The sequence below is a fragment of the Durio zibethinus genome, chromosome 16 (assembly GCF_047325235.1).
Source record: "Durio zibethinus cultivar Kanyao isolate XHJ-2024 chromosome 16, ASM4732523v1, whole genome shotgun sequence".
NCBI classification, from domain to species: Eukaryota; Viridiplantae; Streptophyta; class Magnoliopsida; order Malvales; family Malvaceae; genus Durio; species Durio zibethinus.
The window spans coordinates 23,869,693-23,884,517 of NC_143177.1; the positions used below are offsets into that span (position 1 = coordinate 23,869,693).

At 35.8% G+C, this 14,825-nt stretch overlaps 4 protein-coding genes and 1 non-coding gene across 6 annotated transcripts; 4 read left to right on the forward strand and 1 right to left on the reverse strand.

Annotated features, from left to right (window-relative positions):
• Positions 1-287: 287 nt before the first annotated feature.
• Positions 288-360, forward strand: TRNAE-CUC (transfer RNA glutamic acid (anticodon CUC)). The gene has a single exon. It is a non-coding gene; the product is annotated as a tRNA-Glu (tRNA).
• A 217-nt stretch (positions 361-577) lies between these two features.
• On the forward strand, positions 578-2,373 carry LOC111298726 (uncharacterized). Its single transcript, XM_022893454.2, has 2 exons — positions 578-716; positions 1,539-2,373. Exon 2 carries the CDS (start codon positions 1,541-1,543, stop codon positions 2,264-2,266), a length of 726 nt encoding a protein of 241 aa, XP_022749189.2. The 5' UTR covers positions 578-716; positions 1,539-1,540; the 3' UTR covers positions 2,267-2,373.
• Positions 2,374-3,288: 915 nt separating this feature from the next.
• LOC111297280 (fructose-bisphosphate aldolase 1, chloroplastic-like) lies at positions 3,289-5,341 on the forward strand. Its single transcript, XM_022891966.2, has 6 exons — positions 3,289-3,569; positions 3,731-4,000; positions 4,130-4,239; positions 4,328-4,418; positions 4,534-4,803; positions 4,896-5,341. Exons 1-6 carry the CDS (start codon positions 3,393-3,395, stop codon positions 5,172-5,174), a joined length of 1,197 nt encoding a protein of 398 aa, XP_022747701.2. The 5' UTR covers positions 3,289-3,392; the 3' UTR covers positions 5,175-5,341.
• Positions 5,342-6,079: 738 nt separating this feature from the next.
• LOC111297288 (B-box zinc finger protein 19-like) lies at positions 6,080-9,537 on the reverse strand. Its single transcript, XM_022891973.2, has 6 exons — positions 9,175-9,537; positions 8,782-8,878; positions 8,577-8,692; positions 8,256-8,498; positions 8,036-8,131; positions 6,080-6,320 (listed from the first exon to the last, which is right to left on the reverse strand). Exons 1-5 carry the CDS (start codon positions 9,265-9,267, stop codon positions 8,036-8,038), a joined length of 645 nt encoding a protein of 214 aa, XP_022747708.2. The 5' UTR covers positions 9,268-9,537; the 3' UTR covers positions 6,080-6,320.
• A 2,151-nt stretch (positions 9,538-11,688) lies between these two features.
• LOC111297295 (NADH dehydrogenase [ubiquinone] 1 beta subcomplex subunit 9-like) lies at positions 11,689-14,749 on the forward strand. Of its 2 annotated transcripts, none has more exons than XM_022891989.2 (6): positions 11,689-11,898; positions 11,981-12,022; positions 12,355-12,436; positions 13,089-13,144; positions 13,851-13,924; positions 14,516-14,749. In XM_022891989.2, the coding sequence occupies exons 1-5, from the start codon at positions 11,767-11,769 to the stop codon at positions 13,890-13,892; spliced, it is 354 nt and encodes a 117-aa protein (XP_022747724.1). In that variant the 5' UTR covers positions 11,689-11,766; the 3' UTR covers positions 13,893-13,924; positions 14,516-14,749. The 2 variants fall into 2 exon arrangements, with proteins under 2 accessions (XP_022747724.1, XP_022747716.1); XM_022891981.2 differs by having other exon boundaries at positions 11,690-11,898; positions 14,507-14,749.
• Positions 14,750-14,825: the final 76 nt, after the last annotated feature.

The following is a 14,825-nucleotide window of genomic DNA, read 5'->3' on the forward strand; positions in this document are numbered from 1 at the left end:
AATTTTGAATCTTAAATTTATTATCACATTTAAATATTAGATTCGTTCCTTTCTTCTTTTCAAAATTGCCAAAAGAAAATGAAGATTATATTTTTAAAATATATTTTATTTACATGAGTTTACAATTAAGATGAAAGTTTTGGATTATCATTCTACACATCATCAATCTGTGTTTTTAGATTTTACAAGTTAAAATATTATTATATTTTTATTTATTAATTACTTTAAATTATACTGCAATATCTAAATCTATAGTTAAGGTGTCCAAAATGTAAGCAAAATCAATATCCGTTGTAGTCTAGTTGGTTAGGATATTCGGCTCTCACCCGAAAGACCCGGGTTCAAGTCCCGGCAACGGAAAATTTTTACGACTAAAATTGTGTCGTTTTCTTCTCCCCTTTCTCTGTTCTTCCCGCTGATTCAACTCCCGGCAACGAAGTCGTTTTTTGTCCAAATAAACAAAAACAGTGTCGTTTTCTTTTCTCCCCTTTCTCTAATATATCTTCTCGCTGATCCGCTCCCCTGCAAAGCCCCCAAAGATTGAGAGCTCGTCATTTTTCTTTGCACGTTGCCTTGTTGAAACCCCACGTTTAGTCCATTCCCTCAAATTCAAGTCGTCTTCTTCTTCCGTGTCCTCTTAACTTCAGAACATAAAATGCCCCACTTTTCCTATTCTGCATTTTTGGGCTTGCAATTTTCTGAATGATTTTAATTTTGTACGTATATTTCTCATACTTTCAGTTTCTCTCTGTGTAAAGTTTCTTGCTTTCTTTTCCCATTTCATCAAAGTATCGAACTTCAATTTTTTTTTCTTGCTTTAGGGTTTATATTAATTATGGAAAGAATCCTTAAGTTTTTTTTTTATTTGATATATGGAATATTTTAAGTTCTTGTTAGCCGTTTTGTTTTAATTTCAACATTATGGTAATTTAATTTAAGGTGTACTTTAATGGTTGATTTGAGAAGTTGCTTGATTACTATAATTTCTGCTCTTAAATGTTGTTATTTGGATCATGCCTTCTGTTCTTGGACAACAAGAAAAGAAGAAAAAAAAAAGAAATCCTTTAGGTTTAACTTGTGTTGTTCTATATGAGGGATTCGCTTTGATACTATTTGGCAAGGGTTCTTTATAGAAGATTCCTGCAATGTTCTATAATCTGCTAGTTTGATGTGTTTTGCCTTCCTTAGTGGAACTGACTCTTTTTTTTTTATTCTTAAATTGTTTATCTAGAATATGGTTAGATGAAGATTTATAGAGGGGATTCAGATTTGTGGTTTTTCAACGTGTCATGGTTATGTGTTTACCATAGGATGAGTACATGCTTATCTGATGCCAATTTTTTATTCTGTAAACCAAATAATATTACCTGGTCGGCTTATTTGGTTTGTCTGATGTGTAAAATTCAACATTTGCCAAGTGGAAGTGTCGCAGTTGTTCTGCATTATGCTCCTGAAACGAGTTTCTTTGATTTGATGAAGTTGTACGATGTATAGCCTTGTCTTTCTTTCTGTTATTGACATTGTTTACAATTTTGTAGCTATGGATGTAGAAGGTAGTACAAGAGAAGGATCTGTTTCCTCTGTTATTCTTGAATCATTGGAATCGACACGGAAGGGAGATAAGCTTTCTGCTGAGGATTTGCCTTGGGTTGATTCCTGTCTGATTGCAGATACTGAAATTTTGAAAAGTAATTGGACTTCTTTCAAAGATGTTTTGCTAGAGATCATTGGTGACCAACTTGAGTTGCTTGACTCTCCTGCAACTGGAAGTGATGGTTTTGCTGGAGGAACTGTAATTACTGCCAATTACTTAGGTGGAACTGATCACGATCTTGTTGTCATTCCAATTAATGGTAACACTGTAAGAAACACCAATGGTATTCCAATCAAATGGACTGGTATTCGGTCGCCATTTTTTCAGGATGATTCCACTGAAACATTTCGGAGATATCCATTTCTGCCTACATACAACAAGGAGAAGAGTACGGGTGGAGCTATTGATTTGGGACTTGGATTGAGTTTATCTGCAGCTGATGCGAATTCATCAACAGTTGATATCTTCGGTGTCTGGGATTTGGACATTCCAGCTGAGGAAGATGATTTTATTAAACAGTTGTACGAGGCTATTGCAGAGATAGAGACTTCCTTTCAATCAATGCCATTGGCTTTTGATGATTTAATGGCATGGAAAGACTTGAATGATGAATCTGTAGACGAATTAATTGCTGGCATTGCAGATCTGTGTTTAGATACTATTAACTTTTAGTTAAGTTGTCTATCCATACTAGAATCTTGGCATATACATATGTAGATTTGTTATAATGCCAAGATCACAGACATTAACAATGAGGTAATAGGCGTTTGGTTGTTTCATTTGTTCAAGACGCCCTTTTGTTTTGCATAGGATTTGAAATAAGACCAGGTCATCACGTAGAATTGCGAGTGATTTAAACCCTGACCTTGGCTTAACTCTAAACGTGCCTTTATACGGCCAAGACAGCTTTGCTGGACATCACGTAGCCTTTTCATTGTAAATGCCATATCACTGTCTATTGAGATTGAGAACTCTCAAGGCAGCCTATTCATTCCTTTAGAATGAAAACCCAGTTTTTCTTTTAACAAGATCGAGCTCTGGCTACAATGGTGGGGATTGATTGGTCTACACAAATGATACTCAACATTACAACCACGATGGTTCTCAGTTCACCAGAGCAAAACAATACCTTTGGTGAATCTTTACAACAGATGATGGGTTTTCTCCATTAGCCATGCCGAACGATGGGGTCAACAAAATCAAAAGGGTACACATGATGATACGGATTCACCTGGCCCACATGGCACTGAAAAATCTCAATGGACTAGATGACTTGGCATTCTGCCAACCGTCCGGCCTGGGGTTAATTCACAATTTCATCAAAACCCTTTACTTAAACCATGCCCATTAATCAGAACAAAATCAGAACCTCATGTTTACTTTCCGGACGAATCTCTCAAGCAGCTCTAATTTGGAAGTACAGCATAGTGAATGTGATGCATTTGTCTATACCCTTATGACATTAGAAGAATACGAAAAAAAAAATCTTGGTTTTTCAAAGCCCTATTATTTCAAATAATTTTTACGAGGTGAATATAAAGCCATCCATATCAACCACGCATGTAGCCTGCCAAATGTACAAAATTATCATCCACATGGCGCGATGACATTGGTCGATGCACGACAGCCTCAAATGTGACATCTTATGACTATAGACTAAACAACTATAAATCCAGTGAGTGAGATTTGCATATGTGGTAAAGGAAGGCCAAGATTGACGAGATAAGATTTTAGTGAAAAAGCCGACATCGTCTGCTTCAAGAGCTTCAGCGGTTAGCCAAAGAAAAGAGAGAAAAAAATGGCATCAGCTTCGGCAACTCTCCTCAAGTCTTCACCTATCCTTGATAAGTCTGAGTGGATTAAGGGCCAAAATCTCCGCCAGCCTTTAGTTTCTTTTGTCAGGTGCCACCCCACATCCCCATCGGTCTTCACCGTCCGTGCCAGTTCCTATGCCGATGAGCTTGTTCAGACCGCGGTATGTACTAAATGCTACTCCACTCTTCTTATAAAAATCCTCTGATTTTAGAGATAGAAGTAGAATTTTTATGTATTAGCTCAGCCTAGTTAAAAGTGAAAGAGTCTAAACTATGTAAGACATCATTTGACGTGAGTTTGATTTCTTTCATTTGGATGTAGAAAACAATTGCATCCCCAGGTCGTGGTATTTTGGCCATGGATGAATCAAATGCTACATGTGGGAAGCGTCTGGCCTCAATTGGCCTAGAGAACACTGAGGCTAACCGCCAAGCATACCGTACACTTCTGGTGTCGGCCCCTGGCCTTGGCGAGTACATCTCTGGAGCTATACTTTTCGAGGAGACTCTCTACCAATCCACCACCGATGGAAAAAAGATGGTTGATGTTCTTGTTGAGCAAAAAATTGTCCCTGGTATCAAAGTTGACAAGGTAAAGCCAATAACAATTGACCATATAGCATCCACACATACATATCTCAAAGGAGGCTATAAAATTTGTTTGATCAGAATTGTACTAAGCACTAACACATGTAATTCAATGATGATTAAAAAAAAACAGGGTTTGGTTCCCCTCCCTGGTTCCAACAACGAGTCATGGTGCCAAGGTCTTGATGGTCTTTCCTCCCGCACAGCTGCCTACTACAAGCAGGGTGCTCGTTTCGCCAAATGGTACTCCCATTTTTGATAAATTCTCACTCATATTATACATTGCAAAAGAAACATCCTTATTTAACACTAGCTCTTTTTCATTGACCAGGCGTACTGTTGTGAGCATTCCCAATGGTCCATCTGCCTTGGCAGTTAAAGAAGCAGCTTGGGGTCTTGCCCGCTATGCCGCCATTTCACAAGTAAGTCAACAGATCAGCAATAATTATGTATACGGTACTAGTTATATATATTTTTTCTACCACACAGTATGTTTGTTGATTGTTACTGAGAAAATTTTGTTGCTTTGTGTTGCAGGACAGTGGATTGGTCCCAATTGTAGAGCCAGAAATCTTGCTTGATGGTGAACATGGAATCGACAGCACTTTTGAAGTAGCTCAGAAGGTTTGGGCTGAGGTTTTCTTCTACCTTGCTGAGAACAATGTCATGTTTGAGGGTATCCTTCTCAAGCCTAGCATGGTCACGCCTGGTGCTGAATGCAAGGACAAGGCCACCCCTCAGCAAGTTGCTGACTACACCCTCAAGCTCCTCCACAGGAGAATCCCCCCAGCTGTCCCCGGAATCATGGTACATTTCTGTACAAACATTGTGATCTCAAAATTGTTTGTATAAAGTAGCAAAATCCAGTACTAATCGATTGAACCATTTCTGTTGAGCAGTTCTTGTCTGGTGGGCAATCTGAGGTTGAAGCAACCCTTAACTTGAACGCAATGAACCAATCTCCCCACCCATGGCACGTCTCATTCTCTTATGCCAGAGCTCTCCAGAACACTTGCTTGAAGACATGGGGAGGCAGACCCGAGAATGTTAAGGCGGCTCATGAGGTACTTCTTGTACGTGCCAAGGCCAACTCACTCGCTCAGCTTGGCAAATACACTGGTGAGGGAGAATCAGAGGAGGCCAAGAAAGGAATGTTTGTCAAGGGCTACGTATACTAAGATGCCTTAAAAAAGCTACAGATGGGATGATGAAGAATTGAAGAAGATGGAGATATCCGGATATCGTTTCTCTCCCAATCTGTTTGTGCCTCATAGCCCTGGAGACTATTTTTGTTCTTGATTACAATGTACTTTTAGCCACTTAATAAACTTGTTGCTGATGATTAGTTGGTGTGCACTTATGTATGCATTATCACATACTAAAATGCTAGAATTTCCTTTTTGTGCTCGAAAATTTGGGTAAACTCTGATTAATTTCTGAATTATCATTTCTCATCCTGCGTGATGATGTTCAAAACTATTTGGTATAGTTTACATATTCACTGCAATTTGCAATTTTTATTGCAGGCTCTGTCATTTAAAGCATCTGGTAATAAAATCATGCCATGGGAGGGTATTCTTCGAACTGCCCACTTCTGTTGTCTTAAAAATTAGTACCGTTAGAATATGCTTAATGAGTTGAATTGAAGATGTTGAAATTACACTTTGCTTCTCAAAATATTCGTCTAACTTCCATGGATTCCAACACATGAGAAGAAACTTGAGGAAGAAAGTAGCGGCTGGTAGGATTTTATTGGATACTATCATTGCTAGTAATCACCATTTTCAGCTGTTGGTGCGAAACTTTAGCTCAGATCGTTTATGCAACTATCATTAAGAATAGATAGACCACCAAAATGACTCAGGTATCTATGTAATTTAATTCCCTATATAACAGTCTGCCACTGCTTGTTCTGCTTTTCATCCCCAAGATCCCAGCCTAAAGAAATTCACGAGAAGCAAATATGGGGAATTTATCTTTCGAAGTGACCATTTTCCTATTGATTATTCCTATTTTTTTCACTTAAAAGTTTGATCTCAACTTGTCTTTCTAATCACCTGCAACAATGTTGAAGAAATTTCAATTGCAACAACGTTCACGAGGGATCCTTGGCATTGGAACAAAATATAAATGTCACAAACTTCACTACTCTGGTTAGGCAAGAACATTGATTTTGGTACATGGTAAAAGTTAATCTTCAACAGTTCTCATTTTTTGTGCGAGGAATGAAATAGACAAAGCCTAAAGCATGGGGAAGGAAGACATATCTGACAACGACCACAAGCCCGGTAAATACACAGATGTGAGAACTCATCCAGCAAAATCTGCAGCCAAAAAGTGATGTACAACATAATTTGATAAGAAAACTAATTTCAAAGAATTCAATCATCCATGCAGTAGAAAGAAGGGTTATTTGGAGGGCAACTATATATATATATGCTTTAATTTTATTCTAAACAAAACAAGAACCTCTATCATAGACTAATGCCCTAAGAAAATGAGCTACTAAACATGGTAGTTGTGTAATTTAATAAGAAAATTCTCAAACATGATAGCAACAAAACTTGAGATGTAAAACTGTACTAATGGATGGAAGCTTAGTGATAGAAAGGTACATCCCAACCAACAAATTTGTAAGAAAAAAATATCTGTAACCATGGAAAGTTCATCAAGAACAAATAAACTATCAACTGCAGCGAAAAATATTAATGTTTCGTCAGTAAAGTTTTGTCCTTGCCACTGATAAATAACAGTAGTATAATTTTTGTATTCCTCTGTCACAATCAGATTACTTTGTTTTACTCATATGCCTAAAATAAGAGAGCAAAGACAGGTAGGCAAGGAGAAACCAACATGCTACTATCATTTGTGTTCAAAAGTTATTTAGCTGTCTTATCATGCATGAAGGTTACTTGCATCAGACACCATCTCTCTTGAGGATATTAGCTCAACTTGCGCCCAAGACAGAAGCCTAGAGATTCTTACTCGTGATTATAGAAGTTAGGAACTGCTCAATGGGTCAAGCACTATGCTGAAAAACCTGACAAGTCTTTTTCAAAACGCCACCTAAACACAAATGTCAACTCTACCACCCTGGGGAAAAAGGAAATTTCTTTGTTTCTGTTGCTTACAGGGAATGCCAGGTTACATGGACTTCTCTGCATACAGTTCCAACTCTCTGTCATTTTATTTCAATTTTAGTAACCCGTATCATGTTTCAGTTACAGCATCAGCGGGAAAGGACTAATTTTATATCCTGGTGATGAAGTGGCACTTGCTCATAAATACAACTTCACCTTTACGAAATTATACAAGATCTCCAGACAAGGACAAAAGCAAAGAAAGACATATTTCTAAAATATTAATATAAGGTGATTCTACAATAATTTATGATGATACCGGCAATAAAACCCATCACAAGATAACCAAGCCAAAACCTCCCACCAGGAAAGCTAAGATAGAATCTAGATGTCAAGTCAAACATATGGCACTATGAACAAGACACAATTTCAAAGATCCAGTTCAAGATTTACACCGTAGCGAATAGGATATACATGCAGAGAAAGATGAGACCAAAAAAATATATCCTCATCCATGTCTTCCAATCAGCAACCCAGAAGCAGCAATAATTTCATGCTAACTTCATCAGAATCATCAACAGTGAAGGAAATTTCTTTTCTTAGTTCATAGTTCACATTAGTTGACAATTTCTAAGTCATTCAGAACAAATCCCATCCCGAAGCGACAAACAAAATAATCCGCCTAATATGACGAGAAAATGTAACCACAAGAAATGTCTTGCGTTAGAGACACATTCTGTGTGCAAAAGGCTTTGTCATGTGAGAGGAAGCCAACCTGCTTGAGCTATTCTATTAATTATTGCAACTATATTAATTTTAGATCACATACATTCACATATGTAATGAGCATATATAATAAAAGTATCAAGAAATGCCCAGAAAACAGAAAACCCTCAGAACCTAATGTTAGCAATGCTCTTAAACAAGTGAACAATATAAGTAAGGGATAACAGTTATACCTAGCTCATTTTTTCGGTCCATCTTTTGAAGGATCCCACAGGGACCACACTCGCAGAGTCATGATTATTGCCACTTGAATCATCCATGGCTTGCTCCTTAAACATGAAGCAGTCACCACATTAATTAGGTTTTAAAAAAAATCCAACTACACTGCTTAACATTCAAGGTTAAGAACAAAAAAGCTAGTAAAAACGGACAGAAATTTGGAAAAACCTATACCTGATTGGTTGAAGCTTGCCCATGCATCCGTCGGGGCTTGGCATTTAGATCAATCAATTTATTACCCACCTTTCCATCCCCATCAGCATTACCATCAAGCACTGGAACAGGAGAGAGTCTATGATTTTTCTGGTTCTCTCTCGCTACAAGCTTAGGTTGCTGATTCTGATCCTTCCTTACTTCATTTGGATCAAGCGGTCGCAATCCCAGTTCCTCCAGACGACCAGGCTTATCCCCTGGAAACTAAAACAGATAGGAAGAATTTTAGCAGGTTTTCTAAATATAAAAAGGTAAAATCCTGTCTCCTAAAGAGTCACAAACCTCAACTCTCTGTCTCAACAAGAGATATCTCCCATGGGTCCTTTTACCGCCAACATGTACAATCATATCGCATTGCAGGCAAAGGGAACTGCCATCTACTTCACAGTAAAAGAAACCTACATACAGAATCAACAAATGAACAAAATGAGAAAAAAAAAAAAGCTTTCACAATAATTATACTATTAAAAAAGAAAAAAAATCATACCAGGTGCATTTTCACATATATCACAGCGTGGGACATCGCTGGGGTCAGCTAACCCAACTCTCACATGTCTATTTGCAAGCTTGTTACACATGTGAACCTGAAAACTCCCAAATCTCGATAAAGTTTCCTTATTAATTGTCTCAGATTTTGCCCTTTTTAACACCTTCTAATCTAATTACTACCCAAATTTTTTTTTAAAAAATCTTGAGATGATTTCACTAATTTCAATTCCAAAGCTCAACTTCGATTCTGAGAGCACATTAAAAGAGTATATTTCTAGGAATATTCAAAGTCAAGATCAAGACTTCCAGTAAATCAAACTGTGCGTACATCAAGTATACGTTTAAGCATAAGTAGACGTGTCTAAATACGCAGAGATTAAAATGAAGAGACCTTTTCGTCGCAGGAACGGCAAAGAGTGGCCTCGTCGGCGGCGCAGAAAATGATCGCGGCGGCCTTTTCGCAAACGTCGCAAAGCATTCGCATTCTAGTTTATCTATTGGCTTGACCGTTTACTCCCTTCTTCGCTTCGACTGCATTCTTTCACATAGCGAAAACCTGATCAAGATCTCCAAAACAGGAATTCAACGATTCAGCAAATGACTGTTCATACAAATTCAACGAGAGCGGATGAAAAGGATTTTGTTAAAAGGAGAAGCTGAAACAGAGAAACAAGACTTTTTTGTTTCATGTCTCGGAGAAACTGCGAGAAAGAAATTGCCAAGAATAAAACACAACGCTGATTCGCTGCAGTATGTAAATCCCCGTACTCGCTTCTTTCTATTTTTTAACTCAAAATTTGTAGATTAGATTTAGATCCATCAATTCTTTTTTTCTATTTACGGAAAATATTAATAATTCATAAATTTATATTATATTTTATATAAAAATTATATTTTATAATTTATGTTAATATAAAAATATAAAAAATATATTTTTTGATATTATTAATTTTATTTATAAATTTTTAAAAAATTTTTTAAATCATGTTATTTATATATTATTTATTATTTTATATAAATAAATATATTTAGAAAATCCTCCGCTATCGTGTGGAAACGTGTCAGCACAAGAAGGCGAGTACAGAGTTGTTTAATTACGGCAAGCGGTAAATCTGCGAGTGCTGAGCTGTTAACGCCATGATCTGTTAAATATTTTTCTGCTGGTGACCTTAAGAATAACAATAACCGACGCGCTTATTGAGGATGTGGAAGGTACGATGATGGCCGGTAGGATGGCCCACAGCACTCCTGGTTGGTGGGTTCCACTGGCCTGACCGGCAGTCAGCTTTTCGAAGCTAGCTGTATTCTATGTTTAAGGTTTGGTGAGTAGCCATTTGATTACCATACAAGGATCCTTTTCTCTTTTAATTATCCTTTTTTTTTTTTTCAGGAATTTGGATTGTCTTATTAAAAAAATATTTCCTTTTTATTTATTTTACACCACTAAACCCCAAGGTTAGTTCTTTCATCTGCTGTAAATTGACAGCGAAACTAAATAAGTGAAAATTTATATTTAATTCATTATTCGTATATAAATTTTATATTTTATTAATAAATTTAATCAAATTAATGAGTAAATTGAAAAAGATTAATTTTTATATATTTATTTATTAATAAAATATTATTAAATAATTTATTGATAATATTTAAAATTTATATACTAATAATATATTATTTATAAACTCATAAACAATTTTTCATTGTTGTCCGGTACAAGAAGTTTTATTTTTTTAATCATATTAAAAATAATAAAAAATTATATACGGAATAAAATGTTTGGTGTGTAAATCGAAATTACACATTAATTAAGTAAATTATTAAAAAAAAGGTATTAAAAAAAATTGAAAGAAAACAAAGGGAGAAAGGGGTTGATGAATTGAAAGAGCCAACTGTGGTGCGCCCACTTCCATCTGGCGACTGGTTATGAAGGTGGGAAGGCAAAGGAACAATGAAAGCTCCCCTGAAACAATTTTGATCCACCAGTCTCGTATCCTGCATTGACCCACCCTACATTTTCAAGGCCATCGCTTTTTCCCTCGTTTCCGTTCTCGGACGGCTCCAGAAATTTTTTTTTTTAATATTTACTTATAATATATACAAATTTATTAATTTTATTAATACAAAGAATATTAATGAGAAATTTTAAGGTGTTTAGTGAAAATTTTTTATTCTTTAAAGTATCTATTAAAAAAATTTCTTTTTAAATTTTTTAATTTTGAAATGATCATAAACGCCGTAACTTATAAGTAATTGCATTTTACTTCAGACAACCTAATGGGGCAGTGGTCATATTGGGCGGGCTACAACAGGTTGTTTCTTTTTTGGAGAATTGGGCCATGTAATTGGATCAGCCGAATTAGGGCTGAATAATTAATTAGTGGATTAACTTTTAGTTTCCTCGACAATTTTTCATTGGGATTTCAAGAGTGGCCAATTGGATAAAAATAAAAATAAAATTAAAAATCGTATATAAATTTGATAAAAAAGTTTTTATATTTAATATATTGATATAAATTATGAAATAATAATTTTATTTTTTTTACGTATTTAACACAAAATAAATACAATATAAATAGATAACATATTAAATATAATTTTTGGATGTATTTTAATTACCATTTTCAATATTGATGAACCATTAATTTGACTAGATAGATGAACAAATATTATAAATTAAATTCAATTATAGCCTACAAATAGGCTTTTGAACATTCCAGATTTTATAAATTCAGCACGCTCGAGCAAATATTAAAACTTAAGAAATTTTATTTTATTTTAATTTAATGGAAATTATCAATTAAATCCTTTTATTTAAACGTTAAACGCTGCGTTGAAAGATGCCAAACGCTGTCGTCTCAGTATCAATCGGCCCGTATCTACAGTTAATATAAAATGCTGCCCATTGCCGCAACCTGAAAGGCAGAAACAGAGTGGGAAGAGTGACAGAGGAATCTAGAGTTTACAGAAAACAACAGCAACTAAAATGAGCGGAGCCTCGACGGCAGCGTATTTAGCTCGAAGAGCAGCGCAAAAAGAGAGAGTTCGGATCCTCTACCGCCGTGCCCTCAAAGACACCCTCAACTGGGCCGTCCATCGCCACCTCTTCTATCAAGATGTAGTTCCTCAATTTTCAATCTCCCAAGATCTCATCTTTTCACACTTATTTCTTTTTAAACTAATTCAATCTTTATTTTTAGGCCTCTGACCTTCGCGAGAAATTTGAAGCCCACAAGCATGTGGTTCGTCTTTCCCATTTCCCATTTTCACATTTTCTTGTCGTCTATTGTTAATTAATAAAATTTATTAATAAACTTGAATGAATATTTGTTTAGTCTTAGATTTTTCATTTTACTGTACTGTGAAGTAATTTCATTTTTTGGGGGATTTCATTTTTTTTTTCCTTAAATGATGATAATTTGAGCTCATTGACATCCTGCATTGCACCTGTTAAGGACTCATGTAAATGGTGATTATCGTGGTCGAACCGTTTGAATCGTGATTGTTTAGCTTTGTGGTTTTGCACTTGTATCTTTGGTGATGTTGCATTATGCAATTTGGTGGGTTTTTGCAGGAAGATCTTGACACAATTGACAAAATGATAGCTGAAGGTGAAGCAACTTATAATAAGTGGCGGCATCCTGACCCTTATATTGGTAAGTGCTGTAATAGCTTGTTAGTGGTTTAATAAGAGAGTTTTGGCTTGAATTAATGGGATATGAAAAACTTTTTTTCCACTGATGCGTAGACTTGTCTTGAAGAGACAGGTATATTATAGAAGGGGAGAGTTGAATGGACTAGATGTTGAATGTTTATGTCATCTCAATAAGTCTTGTGCTAGGAATTTGTAAATGTATTTTTGGATTCATATGTTCTTTTGAACTTTCATTTGAAACAATTGAGAGGAAAATAGCTCAAAATTTTGAAAATGGGATGAGTTCTTGTCCATAACTAATTAACTATTAGTTAGGACTTCAACTTCTTAGATGGTTGCTTGATGTTACCAATGAGCTTTCATTGATTGGGAGAAACAAGATACATGAGAGCCAAGGATTGCAGATGTTGGTGAAGAGAAATGCTACCAAACTATAACTATGTCACTTCGCTCTCATTGCTTAGTGGCATATCTTTTCCACTTACATTCTTGTGTTTGGTTTCCAATAGTTGGTTATTACAGATTAGGTCTTGGTCTTGTTATGTCACGTGACTGATTGACTGTGAATATAGGTAGGGTTATTATGAGGTGCATATTTTCCAGTTTTAAACCTATTATGCTGTTTGAAGCTCACATGTTTTGTCCATTTGCAGTTCCTTGGGCTCCTGGTGGTTCCAAGTTTACTCGAAACCCTGTCCCACCATCTGGGGTAATTGTTATGATTCATTTCTTGCTAATCAGTCTGCTATTTCTTTCATTTTACATGTTACCTTTCTTATCCATCATTCTTGTTTTATATATGCATTCCTATTTTCTGAATTATTCACGTATCTAAACCTTTGTAAGTGTAAGTGGCCCCTTTCTTGCATTTAGAGTAGACATGCACTCTAGGTTGTTCATATTTCTTCCTCTATATTGATCATAGCATTTGAAAAATCGTATTTTCAGCAAACAATTTGAGATTTATCCTTGCACATTCCATGCCATCCTCCCATTGCCCTCCTCTATGGTTATCCACTGTTCACAATGATTTCATTATCCTGCAGATTAGAAGAAGAAAACTAGCTAGAGAAGTCTTTTTCTTGTCTTGTATTGCTACTTTATAGCGGATTGTTAGGTTCTTTCTTCCCACTATTTTTATAATTATTTCTTCCTTTAAGCAGGTTTTATCATTTTCTTGATCAACTGTCAAAATTTTATCTATATTGCTAGAGAAAGGTGGGGTGAAAGGAAGGGGGGAAGTCATCATGTCCCATAATGGGGTTGCAACCTCCCAATATATGTAGTGCAGTGTTGTTTTATATTGTTGCTTACATAGATGACCTAGATCTTTTTGGTGCTGTCAGCCACTATTACTAAATTTCTGACTAGCTTTATTGCTTTCATCCGGTTCTGATTTTTCATTCTTGATGCAGATTGAGATTGTGTATGATTATGGTCGAGAAAATAATGATTAAAACATGCATCTTTTTTATCCCAACAAATAAAGGTTAGCCAGCCATATACATTTATTTAGATTTACATTATTCACTGTATAATTTCCTTAACAAAGTTTTGGTTTGTCCCTAATAACCGGCTCCTGGTTGGTGGCACTTTTCTTTAAAGTTTAGTTGAAAAAATCTCTTGGATTCATATTGCAAATATGTTTCTATGTTAAGAGAGGAGCTTCTCCACTTGTACAGCTGGGTGTAACGATGAAAATGTGAACTAAGTTTGAAAATATTTTTTTTTTTGCATAGATAGGGTGATTAGTGTGTTGAAAGTAGTAAAAATTATTTTTGATTTGAATTCGACAGAGTTTTTATGATACACTTTCCCAAAATTATTCTAGCTTATGTATGAAGTGATTAATGTGTTTTTCGTCACCAAATCAATTTTATGGGATGATATTTTACATGTTTGTCTGTTCCCAATTTTGAATGATGTTTGCATTAAGGTGCCACTCCTCTCCCCAACCATCCTCTTTGATGAGAAAATCCCATGCTGAATCACATAGGCAGTGAATAAAAGAGTCTCTCCCCCTGCTCTTCCCATTTGGTTATTTCTTTAATGTTGAACTTTTAATTTTCAGTTGATGCAGGTCTTGAGGATCCTTGAGTATAACGAGGATAAAGGGCAACAGCTACTTTATATTCATTCGAGTGAGATGAGATAACATGAAGCTTTAATAACATTCATGTTGATGCTCCTTTGTATTTACTGCTGTGTGTCTGGATTTTTTTGTATTAAGATCATTGCTCAGATTGAAGGTACCAAATGCTTGTGTACATGGCATACAAACTATTTTTCTCTAAATTTCATGTCTTTCTGGCTACTGGGGGTAGTTGGCCTTTGTGCCATTGGAGACATTTGGATCAGTGCCCTTTACATGTTAGTGTCAGGGATGGGGG

What these genes read in the sequence shown, in the direction of transcription:
- LOC111298726 (XM_022893454.2), top strand. Translation starts at nt 1,541, where the DNA reads ATGGATGTAGAAGGTAGTACAAGAGAAGGATCTGTTTCCTCTGTTATT.
- LOC111297295 (XM_022891989.2), top strand. Translation starts at nt 11,767, where the DNA reads ATGAGCGGAGCCTCGACGGCAGCGTATTTAGCTCGAAGAGCAGCGCAA. An exon ending in GCCACCTCTTCTATCAAGAT is followed by an intron (nt 11,899 to 11,980) that starts GTAGTTCCTCAA and finishes CTTTATTTTTAG; the next exon opens with GCCTCTGACCTTCGCGAGAA. An exon ending in TTGAAGCCCACAAGCATGTG is followed by an intron (nt 12,023 to 12,354) that starts GTTCGTCTTTCC and finishes GGGTTTTTGCAG; the next exon opens with GAAGATCTTGACACAATTGA.
- LOC111297288 (XM_022891973.2), bottom strand. Translation starts at nt 9,267, where the DNA reads ATGCGAATGCTTTGCGACGTTTGCGAAAAGGCCGCCGCGATCATTTTC. An exon ending in TATATGTGAAAATGCACCTG is followed by an intron (nt 8,693 to 8,781) that starts GTATGATTTTTT and finishes TTCTGTATGTAG; the next exon opens with GTTTCTTTTACTGTGAAGTA. An exon ending in TGTTGAGACAGAGAGTTGAG is followed by an intron (nt 8,499 to 8,576) that starts GTTTGTGACTCT and finishes TATCTGTTTTAG; the next exon opens with TTTCCAGGGGATAAGCCTGG.
- LOC111297280 (XM_022891966.2), top strand. Translation starts at nt 3,393, where the DNA reads ATGGCATCAGCTTCGGCAACTCTCCTCAAGTCTTCACCTATCCTTGAT. An exon ending in CTGGTATCAAAGTTGACAAG is followed by an intron (nt 4,001 to 4,129) that starts GTAAAGCCAATA and finishes AAAAAAAAACAG; the next exon opens with GGTTTGGTTCCCCTCCCTGG. An exon ending in GCTATGCCGCCATTTCACAA is followed by an intron (nt 4,419 to 4,533) that starts GTAAGTCAACAG and finishes TTTGTGTTGCAG; the next exon opens with GACAGTGGATTGGTCCCAAT.